General features: G+C 48.5%; 2 protein-coding genes across 2 annotated transcripts in view; one reads left to right on the forward strand and one right to left on the reverse strand.

Annotated features, from left to right (window-relative positions):
• The window catches only part of IFT172 (intraflagellar transport 172), a gene marked incomplete at its 3' end in the record, with an annotated part of 38,930 nt that extends 31,669 nt beyond the window's left edge, over positions 1 to 7,261 (reverse strand). Inside the window, exons 1-9 of the mRNA XM_084285046.1 lie at positions 7,222 to 7,261; positions 6,998 to 7,141; positions 6,747 to 6,859; positions 6,081 to 6,120; positions 4,044 to 4,109; positions 3,461 to 3,540; positions 1,924 to 2,011; positions 874 to 1,088; positions 663 to 786 (exon numbers count right to left, since the gene is read on the reverse strand). Coding sequence (XP_084141172.1) covers positions 663 to 786; positions 874 to 1,088; positions 1,924 to 2,011; positions 3,461 to 3,540; positions 4,044 to 4,109; positions 6,081 to 6,120; positions 6,747 to 6,859; positions 6,998 to 7,141; positions 7,222 to 7,260 — 909 coding nt within the window. The 5' untranslated portion in view covers position 7,261. The remainder of the gene's footprint in view (positions 1 to 662; positions 787 to 873; positions 1,089 to 1,923; positions 2,012 to 3,460; positions 3,541 to 4,043; positions 4,110 to 6,080; positions 6,121 to 6,746; positions 6,860 to 6,997; positions 7,142 to 7,221) is intronic.
• A 223-nt stretch (positions 7,262 to 7,484) lies between these two features.
• LOC311208103 (low density lipoprotein receptor adapter protein 1-like) lies at positions 7,485 to 12,827 on the forward strand (the record flags this gene model as incomplete). Its single annotated transcript, XM_084284524.1, has 7 exons — positions 7,485 to 7,569; positions 9,914 to 10,056; positions 10,606 to 10,718; positions 11,694 to 11,808; positions 12,157 to 12,229; positions 12,650 to 12,715; positions 12,811 to 12,827. The coding sequence occupies 7 exons, from the start codon at positions 7,485 to 7,487 to the stop codon at positions 12,825 to 12,827; spliced, it is 612 nt and encodes a 203-aa protein (XP_084140650.1).
• Positions 12,828 to 13,281: the final 454 nt, after the last annotated feature.

Below are 13,281 nucleotides of genomic sequence, written 5' to 3' on the forward strand. Positions count from 1 at the left end.
AGGTCCATAGGCTGGAAGTAGAAAAAAAGACAACTCTAAACAGAAAATGTAGCACATAAAGTATAAGAAACAGTTCAGTTTTTCTGGATGGAAAGGATGCTCATGAGACTGCTCTAGAGAAGCTATGCTGACCTTATTATGCTTCTGTCAAAAAACGGGGACTGTTGCAGCCAATGAGCCATTACACAAACATTGATGATGTTTTCCAGGTGTACTGTACGTATCAGAATCACAGAATGGTTAAGGCTGGAAGGAACCTCTGAGGTCATCTGGTCCAACCCCCCTGCTCAAGCAAGGAACATCTAGAGCAGGTTTCCCAGGATCATGTCCAGATGGCTGTTGAAGATCTCCAAGGAGGAAGATTCCACAGCCCCTCTGGGCAACCTATTCCATTGCTCAGTGTTTCCTGATGTTCAGATGAAAACTCTTTGTGTTTTGTTTTGTGCCCACTGACTCTTGTCCTGGCACTGGGTACACTGCACATCTGAATTCAGCAGTGTCCCTTGCACAACGTCTCAGCCTAGGCATCTTGCATCACATTCCTAGGTGACAGTACGCCTTCTCTCATGTGCCCTCTCTGTACCACATCATTTCATTCTCAGGAGAATGCATGAGACTATGCCTGGTGTGTGACTCATGGGCTGCTAACTGATTATACAAACCACACAGATCCTTGAACCATCCCTCTTCCATGCTAGAGCTGTGATGGTGTAGAGGTGAGCTATTTCTTTGGGTTTGGCTTCTTCCCAGACACCACGGCGTGGGGTCCAGTTCAAAACCCTTAGCCTGTGAGAACAGATGAAAAACATGAAGAAATGTGCATGGTTGAAGAAGAAAGCTCTATAAAAGGGAGACTTCCAACAGGCACCATACCTATCATAGCTTCCAATGACAACAGCCTGGCCACCGGGACTGGCAGCTGCTGTGGTGAATTCCTTCTCTGAGGAGTCCCGACTATAGTCAAAGGTTTGAATCACATTTCCCTCCTTGCTATAAGCTACAATCTTCTTATCACATCCTGCAGCCACAATGCTGTTCAAAGCCCAGGCAAGGGCATAAGGAGGACAGGGATGCGTCACCAACTTACCCTACATTAGACATGAGAGAACATCTTGAAAACATCATTGGCTTTAGCCCTCAACTGGCCTCTGTATTCTACCACAATGAGACCAGTATGAAGCCCTTTCTGTAAAGTCCTTTTCATGGGTGTTGCTTTGTCTGCATGCCTTAGGCTGTAGGAAGGCAGACAGAAACCAGAACTGAAAGATGTAAGAATTATTCCATTCATTTAGTTAAGAGAGAATGTCAGTACCAGTACCATTAACTAGACCAGAATGCATTCTTAAACTAGCAAAGTATAGATGCAGCCTTCAGCTTATGCTAGATGGCAGACATGCTCAAATTGCTTCAGTGAGAGAGAACAGATCTGAGTGGGAATAACATTTCTTCATCACATTTTAAAGCACAGAGATTACTCCTTTTGGGGAGCAGCAGGAGGCTCAAGAGAAATGTTGGGTGCCCTATCCACAGACACAATGTGAACTTGGGATTCAGGGTTAACTGGAGTAACTATACCTCGCTTAATGAGAAGAAGATAATACTTGTTCTCTGGAACCCTACCCATTTGAGTATCATTCTCCTGGACATTCTAACATCAGATCTTTCCAGACATCTGAAAAGCCTCATGTCTCATACACAAAACGGTAACGTCCTTTCTTATTACCACACTCAGTGTAATTCAAAGCATCCAGTCACTGCTCCATTGTCTTCAACATTTCATAAAACCTCTGCTAGCAAGAACAGACTGCAGATCCTCTCCAGATCTGCACTCTCTTCACAACCTCATCACTTTACAGAGCTCTTGAGCCAGTAAGTTCACCGTGCAAACAGGAATTTCGCTCACTGAAGAAAGATCTTTGATACCTGTGATTCACCTGAGCCCTCATCATCAAAGAAGAAGCGTACTATGGTTCCATCCGCATGGCCAGACAGGATTCCTTTCCCCGACACACTGCAAATAAACAGAGCAAAGTTGCAATAAGATTTGTACCTTTATTTTTCTATCCCTGACCAGAAGAGCCAGTTCCAGGGACATTGTTGATGTTGCTCATCAAAGGAACCTTCACCAAAGATAAGTTGGATGGTGAACAGAAGAGGATCGAGTACCTGTATAAGTGTCCATAAAAGCTACAGCAGACAAACGTATGGAGAGACAAGAGCAGCCACTTAAATATTTTCATCATGTAAAATCACAATAAACAACTTACTATACTACTAAAACACAGAGAGGATAAGGAACTGGAATAAAGACTATGTACACAATTTCTTATAGCAAGGTGTTTCAAACAATCCTTTCATTTTGAACTCCTCCAGAAGTGAGGCTGAATATTGTGACACCAGTAATCAATAAAAGCAACAAAAGTTGAAGAAAAAAACATAAGACATCTAGACAAACACTCCGGGACTAAGTCCATTATCTGTAGCATTAATATCTTGTGTACTTCTCTACACAAGCAGGGAGAAGAGAGAAAGGAAGAAGAAGCAGGCTTAATGTAAGGCACACAGAATGAACACTTTTAATGATAATTCATATAAAGAATACATTTTCTATGATGCTGCCTTCTGTCTATTGCAATCCCAGATTCGTCATTAACATCATATCAATAATAGCATGTGCTGTGTTTAGAAATAACAGGAAAAGAGAGATAGTGGAGGGAGACTGAGGAGAGCGAGAAAAGGGGAGGAGGAAAGAGGGGGAAGAGATGTGAGGGAAGGGGAGAGGGGTAAAGAAAGAAAGGGAGGAGAAACGAGAGCAAAGGAGAGAGAACAAAAAAACAGAAAGCCTTTGAAATGGATGCAAGACAGGTTCTGGAAGGATCTGTCAGCAGTGGGAAGTCAGAGACTAGCTTTATTGTTCAGCACTCAGAAAACAGAATAACACCATTTATCAAAAATCCTACTGCTAGGATGATGACATATCTTAAATATTTTAGGTAAATGATACTACAGTACTTAAAATGAAAATTAATCAAAATAATTCAGAACGGTACTTTATGATTATTTTTCTAATTATAGACTTGTCACAATTTAATCTGACAGAACATTTTCTATTTTTTAGTTCTTAAACCTGACTGCTATTAGTAATTAGCTAATGAAGTTGACAACTTTAATCTTTATCAAGTCATGAATTCAAATAAATCAACATACGTATCTTACAGGCACTTACATCCTGAAATGTGTTTGGGGACAGTCAAACTGGATGGGCTAGTGTGGAGTGGCCAGGTGTCAGATTTTAGGAAGAAATTACTTTTGGAAAGCACTGAATGTTATCATCTTGACAAGAACTGACAGCAGAAAGACATTCTAACAACCTCCCATACTGCCACAAGTTCTGCCAGGGCCAATGGCTAGGTAGGAGGCTGAGGTAAAGCAGTGTAGCCTAAAGCAATGCCATACTCACTTGGAAGTTAGAGAGACCACATAGGAATCTGTCCCATAAATGGTGGAAGACTTGTTGTTCTTTGTATTTGCTAAACGAACCTGAGAAAGAGAATCTGATCAATATTGCTTCTGTTCCCAAACAGAATCGCGGATATCCTGCAGTGTAATGTCCCCGTATGTTTTCCAGTCTATAACCAGCAACAGAAATAGAAAGCTCATTGCTTTCTGGTAGGTTGGAGAGCAAATGGGAAACTTGGAGCTGCAGTCATAGAATCATAGAATGGTTTGGGTTGAAAGGGACCTTAAAGATCATCTAATTCCAACCACCCTGACATTGGCAGGAACACCTTCAACTAGAAGGGAGTGGAAGGTGTCAGACTTCCACATTTTTAGGAAGGCTCAGGAAAAGGACCAAAGGATCCAATAGAACCTCCAAGAACTGGGAACCAAAACCAGAAAATTTGAGCCTCTGGAGTAATCCCCCTGTTGCTTAGGGGTGCCCTAAGACCACAGAATTATGTTTCTTCCCCTGCACCCTAGGTGCAGGCAGGCTCTCATAGCCCCTACATGGAAAAGAGTATCAGGAAAATAAGTTTCTCTACCTTTCCTTCAGCAAGACCAAAGACAATGATATTCTCCGCTGGCCACAATAAGCAGGTCACAGCACTCTGCCAAGGAGAAATTAAAAAGAGAGATAAGAGCTCCACTATACTTACAAAGCTTCTTGCCCCATTGCTTGCTACATAAGACAGCTCAGGAATGAGACCTCTCAAGTCCAAGAAAGAGAAGAGATGGGAGCACTGTGATGGACTTTAAAGTGGGATTAAGGCCCTCCATACTGAAACTTGAACTAGGTAACAGTGAGCTAGGGTAGAGTAAGAGGCTGAGAAGAGCTTAAACAGGGCATCAAATTTATACTTGATGTTGTTCAGTATCAGTGCTCTTCTGAGGGGACTGCTCTTTGATTATGTGTGGTTTTCCAGATGTTATGTTCGAATGTATAAAATCACAGCTATTTTAAAATACTTTTTTGCAACAACAAATATAAATCAGAAAAATAATTTTACTCTGCTAATTTCATAACAGATATGAGAATATCTGTACTTTGGACCTTCATTTGCTGAATCACAAGTAGTGCTTACGTATATCTTTTCATTTACAAGCAAGATGACTATCCAATGCTACCACATAGGTCAGGCAGAAAGATTCATTAAATCTATATCAAAGGGAATTTTAAAATCGGAGGTATGGGGGTCAGCATGAAACCTAACTGTAAGAGAGAGCCAAAAGAGTTAATGAAGCCATTTTACATTTAAATTGAAAAATTTCAGTCAAAGTTTGGCATTGTGCCACTAGCACCAGCTTCATAGGCGTATCTGTTCCATTTTAAGAATCCGAGCCTGCTTTAGATATATATATACACTCTCACTTATTCATCTCACTTACTCTTCCCCACTCTTACCATTCATGTCAGCAAACACAACAACTATCAGATACCTAAATGTCCCTGGATGCCCAAGCTGCTCATAGCTTACATGTCCAACCAATCAACAAGATGCATCTTTTACTCTTCCTGTTTCCCAGACATCCACTTATTTCCCTCATCATTTCCCAACCATTATTTTCAGTCTAACACAGTCACAAGCAGCCTAGTTGAAACTTAGAAACAAGCCTTACAAAGTGGTAACAAGCTCAGCTACTAGTGTAAGGAAGTCAAACTTGCAGGTACTCTTGAGATCCTGACCCTCTAGCAGGATGCCTTGCTTGTCAGCAAAGCAGAACAGTGTCACTGTATTCACAATATGCACAAGAATGCCCAGTAGGTTTTGCAAATTGCAGGTGAGGGAAAGGGCCAAATAGATGATCTCCCATATTGACTGAATGTACCAAAAAAATGTAAATAGAAATATTCAGCTACAGTGGAGAATCTACAGTGGAGAATTCATCTACAGTGGAAAATCTACCCCCATCAAGGAAAGAATTATAAGAAACCACACAGATAGCACTAGAAAAATAAAAGATTCATTATGATAGAAATGGTAAAAAAAGGCATAGGATAAATGAGAGAGAGAGAGAAAATAGAAATGAACAACTAAATTAAAATACAAAAACTGTACATATGCTGTGTGCAACATCTAAGCCTTGCAAGAGACAAGCAGCCTCCCATCAGGCTGCTAGCTAGGTGCTGCAGCAAAGGAGAGTCAGAGGGACAGGAAGCAGCGCTAGTCATTGCCAGCATACTGAAGCAGCAAGTAATGAACAATGAAAGGACTCTCCAGTGAGACTACTAATATCTGGTATAACTGTAATGTTCAAGAAAGGGACAAGTGGATACCAAGCCCTTCTTGCTCTGTTTTCCTCATTCTTAACACTCTTCCAGTGTCATGATCACTCAGTGCAGCAGGTCAACCACAGAGAAACAAAGGCTGACCAACAGCTTTCTTCCCTTACTGTCAGTGCAATAGAATTATATTCATTCCCCTTCTGCAGCCAGCACTGAGATGGTGGATGGCCATCCACCAGAGATGGTGGATGGCCCTCCTATGAGCATGTCTCTGAGTATGCGCAAAGTGACATACAATTATTTTTATCCTACAGCTACTTCAGAAAATGGAGTTAAACAGGAGTCTAAGTCTCACCATTTGGATGAACTTGTTGCATATCACCTTCTTGTCACCCCTGCAGAAAAAGGCAGACAAAAGCAGACAAAAATGACTATTGGTGAACCTGGTAAAACTGCCCATTCTAGATACCCTACTGTTTGTATTCGGTTCATATTAATATTGTCAAACACAAGTGAGTTAAGTTTTATATGCTGGTGGTCTACCACAAGCCAACTTTAGGCAGAATATTAAAAAAAAAAAAAAAAAAAAAAAGTTCTACATTTTCCAAGACTAACGATATTGGAAAATATGGGAATTATCTGAGCTTACAAAATTTTGGTGACATACCTTTCTGAGCAGCTTAAGAACAACATATACAAGCAAATGACGCTGAAGTGACGCAGCCATGTGCCTCATATCCACATCTGTGAAACAGCACTTTCATTTTGCAGCCATAGCCCCACAGAAGCTGGCACATGCTCCCACCTCGGTCCACAAAGACTGTTCAAGGAAACCCTATCTGTTGCTATCTGAGCGATTAATTGCAGGCTAGATGATATGCACCATGGCACATACTACACTGAGGACCAGGCCTGGATGCACACCCACACCAGCACCCAGAAAGCGTACTACGTGGAAAGGAGGGAGAGCACCGCTTCCTTCTCACAGGCGCAGCAATGGTCACTCTGCCACCAGACTCACCACTCCTCTCCGATCCTGTAGACATAGACAATGTTGTCCGTTTGGCCAATGGCGATTTTGGTGGAGTCGGGGGAGAATGCCATGCCTTTGACCACGTAGCTCTTCCTCCCATACTGTGGAGGAAGGCAGCTTGAGACACGGGGGAAGGCTGGCACGCCCCGGCTGCACGTGCACCAACCAGCCCCCAGCCCACGACCGCAGCCCAGCTACGGCAGGCCCTGCTGGCAGCAGCCCGGACCCGGGGCCCTCACCTTGGCGTCGGCGGGCTTGGTGGAGAACTTGTCACGCCGCTCGCCGTGCTCGTCGTACAGCAGCACCACCCGGTCTGCGGTGCACACGGCGAAGCGGCCGCTGTTGGCCGACCAGGCCATGCAGGTCACCCGCGCAGAGCCGTCCTGCGGGACACACACAGCCTCAGGCGCCGCCGCACCCCGACCCCCCTGGCCTCCCCCGGCCCAACCCGGCCCGGCCCGACCTGCGGGGCTAGCAGCGTCCGCACGTGCCGCAGCTGCATCGCGCCGAGAGCGGGACCGGGACGGGCCGGGACGGGACCGCGCCGCCGCCGGGCCCCCCCGAACTCGCCCCCGTTGCCCCGGCAACCCCAGGGCCTCCGCCGCTGCTGACGTCAACGCGCCGAGCCCGGCGGCGGACGGCGCCCCCCCGCTACCGGCCCGCCCCGCCCCGCCCGGCCCGGCCCCCGCCGTCTCGGTACCGGCAGGGCTCGGCCTCGGCACCGCCATGGAGGCGCTGCGGGCGGCGGGGCGCGCCGTGCTGCGGAGTCCGCGCCTCGCCCGGCACGGCCTGGGGCTCTGCCGGCGGCGCAGTGAGTGCGGGCCACGGGTGCCGGGAGCGGGCGGGGTCCGGGCGGGGTCCGGGCATCGGGCTGGGCTGCGGCGCCTGGGTCCGGGCCCTCCTCGGTGCCGGTGCGCGGGCGGGGAGCGCTGAGCGCTGTTCTCGGTCCGGCCGGGCCCGGGACGCGGCCGCCGGGCGGGGCGGAGGCCGGGGAGCCGGGAGCCAGGCTGTGGGGTTCGCGGGGGCTGTGGGGCTGCAGCCGGGCCGGGCCGGGCTGTTCGCGTGACCTGGCAGCGCTGTCCCCGTCGGGCAGGCTCCTGCCCCGTGGTGTCATTGAGATCGTGCGTGCCGGTGGGTTGGAAGGCCCCGGGTGGCTGTCCCGGACAGTGGCACCGGTGCTGCCGGGGCATGGTGTGCCCCATCTGCAGGCACCGTTTCCTGCCTGGGTGAGGTTTGGTCTTCCTGAACCGCTGCATCTGGTCCTGTGCAGGTGTGGAAATGCCCAGTGAGGGACAGGTCTGTACGTAGCTCGCCATGGGGTGACTGCCCGCTGGGTAGGCTGACCCCACAGGCCCAGCAGGAGGGCAGTGCGTGGGCTTCCTCCTTCACGGCTACCCAGCCACTTTAGTGGGGCAGCAGTGCTTGCTCTGGCAGCATGTTTGAGCTGTTCTCAAAGCTTGCAGTGAGACAGAGTGATTTTTACCCAGGGGAGAGAGAGGTCCCTGACACTTGTATGGTATCGAGGTGGGTTCCCTGGTAATTTTAGGAGTGCTGCAAAAATAAGGTCTCGTGATTTCCCTGTGGGCTCAGGTTATTCCAATTATGAGTCAGAGCTTTTTCAAGCATGTCAGTAATCTTCTGGGAGCTAATCCCAAGAAAGAGGTGAAAAATAACCTGAAAAGTATTATCTTAGCGTGAACAGTAGATACCTAGGCAATTCCCAGGGCAGCATTCAAATCCAGTTTTTCTAACGTGCACATAACTTCTCTGGTCCTGTTCCAGGCTCGCTGCCTGCTCCTCGTGGGATGAATCCCTGAGAACAAGATGGAGTCTATGGCTCCCTGCATCTTAGTCCTTCTTGTCTCTTCTCTTACCATACTTGTGCTGTTTAGGATTTGAGGAGGTAAATATGAACTGATTTCTGCTTCAGCTGTCTTTGAAAGCATCACAAGGAAGTACTCGGTATGAGAGAAGCATTCCTTTGTGTATGGTACTAGCATGATAAATACAGCTTTTGCCTTTGACTCTTACTTTGAGAGTGAACTTTCTGTTGAAGACAATGGCTTTGTCTTATGGGTTCAGAGCTTGAAAACAGCACTTATTTTGTGTGTCTTCTACCAGTAATAGTGTTATCAGGACTGACTGTAGGTCAGGGCTCTTTCTACTACCTGTCTTGTGAAATAGACTGGTTTCTGAGGGAAACTGGACATGCTGAGGATTGTCTAGAGGGAATCTAGGGAAGTCGAGGGAGGCGATTCTCCCCCTCTACTCCACTCTCGTGAGATCCCACCTGGAATGTTGTGTTCATCTCTGAGGCCCCTAGCATAAGAAAGACATGGACCTGTCGGAGTATTTTTAAATTATTATTTTTTATTTTATTTATTTCTGACTGCAGCAATAAGATTTCAAAACAAAGAGCACAGAAAACAGAGACGAGTGCCCCTTCCATTCTGTGACCTCCACAGAAATGCACGTGGGAGATCTCTTCCCTCAGTGTCTTGGACTTCATCCATAAAACATGTTTTTGGGAAGCTAGTTTGCACCCTTGAAATGCCAGTCTAAGTTCTTCCTTAACACAGAGCCTTTATAGGGTGATTGTTTCCCAACCAGCTCTGCTTCAACTGTGAGTGCTGGACAAACTACTCCTCTCCTGACAGCCTGCTGCTGTAGATAATAGCTACCAGAAGTTTGGCTTTGGTTACACTAGGACTATTTGGGGATTTTGATCTGATTAAGTAGGGCAGCAAATGTTGCTGTTTCTGAGGTGTGCATGAAGCCTAGATGATGAGATGAATACAGTACAGAGCACATGCTGCTTGTAGCGAGAGAGACCTGTGAATGATAGGTTTTGGCAGATAGCATTTAACACTGCAGCATCTGAGGCTCTATGTAGATATGCAGGAGCTTACTATTTTGCTGGCAGAGCTTGTACCTCCAGGAATGGGGACTAAAAGCTTCAGGGGTGAACTCTCCTTTCATTCTGTTCTTATTCCAAGAATGTCACAGAGCCAGGAGGAGAGTACCCTGGTGAGTGCAGGTAGAAGCACTGCTGCCCAGAGCACTGAAGCTGCAGTGAGGTGGGGTGGCTCTTCTGGGACTAGCCATGTGGCTGATGGTACATGGCTTCTACTGCTGAGTCATTTTTTTCTTTACAGAGCTTCCTGAGAGCTGGGCTGATATGCAGGAGCCACTGCTGGAGGGGATGTGCTTCACACTGAAGTATCTGGGCATGACACTGGTAGAGAAACCCAAAGGAGAAGACATGGCAGCTGCTGCCATCCGCCGGATCATTGCCATGGTGAGAGCCAGCCCTGGGCCCTGCTGTGCTGGGGTAGAGAAGAGCCCATTTGGAGCCCCCAGCCCTTCCCTCCCCCCCACCCCCCAAAAAAAAAAAAAAAAAGCATCCATGTCTCAGCACTGAACTCCAGCTAGGGACTGCACTGTTCCCAAGGGAGGGTGGTGTGCAAGGCTGTCTGTCCCCCATCTCTGTGCTGCGAAGGAAGCTGTCTTCCTGCAGGACAGCTGCTGTTACCTCCTTCCACACTGGGAATACAGCTGGGAGCAGGGCTGTGCCCCTCTCTGCATGGAGAGGAGGATGAGGGCTGGGGGAGGTGGGATCTGTCCTATCCCATGTGCATGGCAATAGCATGAAGGGACTCCAGGGGTGTTCTACACAAGATTGTGCCTGCTCTCCATTTTTTTCCTTTCTTACCCCAAAGGCAGGATCCTGCTTTTATAGTGAGGGTCCAAGTGGGTGGCTTTCTGTACAGAGTCTGGGGGACTCAACAAGGTGGGGTGAAGGCCCTCACTGGGTTTGCAGAGGTGTCTGGTGTTTCCCCACTGCCAGGCACAGGTGGGAGCTCGCAAGTTCCAGAAGGTGATTCTGACAGTGTCTCCGAGGGGCATCTCGCTGCAAGACGCAGACACAAAGGAGATTGTTGAAAACATCTCCATCTACAGGTGGGCATAGTGTGTAGGAGGGCCTGGATGTTCCCTAGCAGCCAGAAGGAGACTGATGGGATCCTGAGGAGCTAGGGTGGGATGGGCCTTCTGTTAGTAATACTGTGTGCCTTAGGTCTTCTTTTGGCTCTCTGAGACCAGCTCCCTCTCCCTGCTGCACCCCACAGCACTGCTTGGGTCTAAATGCAGGCAGGGGCCTGGATTGCTTTGTGTTCTGGGTCAGTCTGTCTGGCCTTTTCTGCAGGCCCTGCTTGTCTCTTCTGCATCCTGCATTCAACAGGATGTCAGATCAGGGCTGGTGGCTGGGAAGCCACCACCACAAGGGCAGGACTGCATGTCTACCTTTTTTTGTTGACACAGGACCAGAGGACTGCCCTTCTGGCTGCAGTGGAATGAGGGTGCCTTGGCCTGCAGCTCACGTGGGTTGGCTAAAGGCAGTTTCTGGGAGAGCTGGTTGTTTTTATTATTATTATTATTATTTTTAACTGCTGCCTATTGTGCTTTAGCTGGACTGGGTGTTGGTGGGTGCTGTGTGTGAGGAGAGGATGTCTGAAGGCTGGTGGCAAGAAGTGAAGCAGGGTCAGGACAAATTCTTGGTGCAAAATTTGGGTCTCGGCACAGGAGCTGATGTGCTAAGGCAGATGCTGCCTGGCCTTCAGTTGTGTTTTTGGAGGTGATCACCTGTTTTTCTTTTTGTCTTAGTGTTTGAGTTTGCACCTCAACTTGAATTGGGCATCAGAGGACCAAAGAGCACACTGGGGCAACACGAGAGAGGAATACCTGTGGATGCAGTGATCTCTTATGAGTTCTAGGTGCCAGGCAGCCTTTGATCCTTGCTGGGGTGCTGGGCTGCCTGTTATCCAGGACAGGTGGAAGTCTCAGGCTGTCAGCAATGCTTGTTTGTGTTCTGGGAGAAGAGCAGAAGACTTGTGCCGTGTTCCCCTGTTACTCTGAGCAGCTACTCTCTGTCCACAGGATCTCCTACTGCACAACAGACAAGCTGCAGAACAAAATCTTTGCTTACGTTGCACAGAGCCAGGAGAGTGGGGCACTGGAGTGCCATGCCTTCCTCTCACCCAAGAAGAAGATTGTAAGCACTTCTCCTCTGCCCTTGGTTCTTTGAGGTAAAAGGCCCTTTCTTCTTCCCCTTCAGAGGGAGGAGACCCTTATCTCTGTGCATCTTAGCTGGAAATAGACAGGGAATGCATGTTTCCTCACATTCTGCAGAAGTGGGTGGTGAGCAATAGAAAGTTCTTCAGTCCCAGTTCCTCTTGGGAATGGCTGGCCCACAAAGCATTGAACTCTGGCCTTCCAAATACGTGCTCCATAGGGAAAAGCAGCAAGGAAGAGCTTGAGGCTCTCAGATCTTGGGCAGCAGTGTTGTCTTTGTTTGACGGCAGAGATGGAAGTAGATGTTTTCCTTCTTTCTTGTACACAGGCCCAGGCTGTGACTCTGACGGTGGCCCAGGCCTTCCAGATGGCACTGGATCTCTGGGAAGCAGCAAATGCAGGTAGGAAGGAATTTCTCAGACACTTCCCTCGGCCTAGCCTTGGGATTGGGGTCTTTAGTGTGGGACCCTGTCTTGTGCTGTGTGGGGGAGAGATGGCTCGCTGCCTGGCTGGTGAAATGCACCAGCCAGGAAGATCATTATCCATGCTGTTGTGCTCTCTGCCACTGTCTTGTGTGGGGAGCCTGCCCTATCTCTGGCTGGGGATATCCTTGCTGTCCATGCTGAACTCTGCATTGCTGAGCTATAGCACATCTTAGGGCCCTGTGGGAATTGCCTTGAGTGGTGTTCCCCCACTTTTCTCTGCATCGTCCCATAAGCACAGCAGGGTTATCTGTCCCTTGTCCACAGTCCTGTCTTTGCATTCCCTGCTAGACCCTCTTCAGGTTCCAGGCACTAACTGCTGCTTTTGCCCTGTCCCAGGCTCTAGGCAGGAACAGCCCCTTCACCTTCCATGTGTCTTGGAGCACAGTGAACCCGGCAGAGCAAGTGAGCCAGCCCCCCCGGGGAGCCCTCCCTTCAGACACCAATTCGGGGTACAGTATGTGCAAGTCTGGCCTGTGCCCAGGCCTGTCTTGCATTAGGGCAAGAAAAAGAGTAACCCTTACACAACTCGCTCCTCCTGGGCTTTCAGGACCCTGTTGTTATTTGCACAGCCTCCCTTGCACATGGGGGCCTGACATGACAAGGGGCACTCTGTACTCTGTCTGGCTCACAAGGCAGGAACCTCGGCTGGTCTTTGCTCCAGGAACTCCCCTATCAGGTCCAGCTTTGCAGCAACCCTCAGCCCTGCTCTGCTGGCCCTGTCAAACAGGGAGCTGTAACCTGCTCTGTACTCTTGGTGCTATAGCTTGGGGTGACACAACCTCTCTCAAGGAGATGAGGAGCCTTTTTCTGGTCATTATCTTGCCAGTCTGGGATAAGGCTCAGCCCTGCTGATCTGCAAAGCACCCACTACATGTCCAGAGCCAGCCAAAGCATTCCCAGTGTTGTAAGTCTCTCTCATTGTGGCCTTGTCCAGGAGCCTCTGGATGCTTGCTCCTTTACCTCATGCT

This window comes from Netta rufina, assembly GCF_964035555.1.
Source record: "Netta rufina genome assembly, chromosome: 3".
In the NCBI taxonomy this organism is placed as follows: domain Eukaryota; kingdom Metazoa; phylum Chordata; class Aves; order Anseriformes; family Anatidae; genus Netta; species Netta rufina.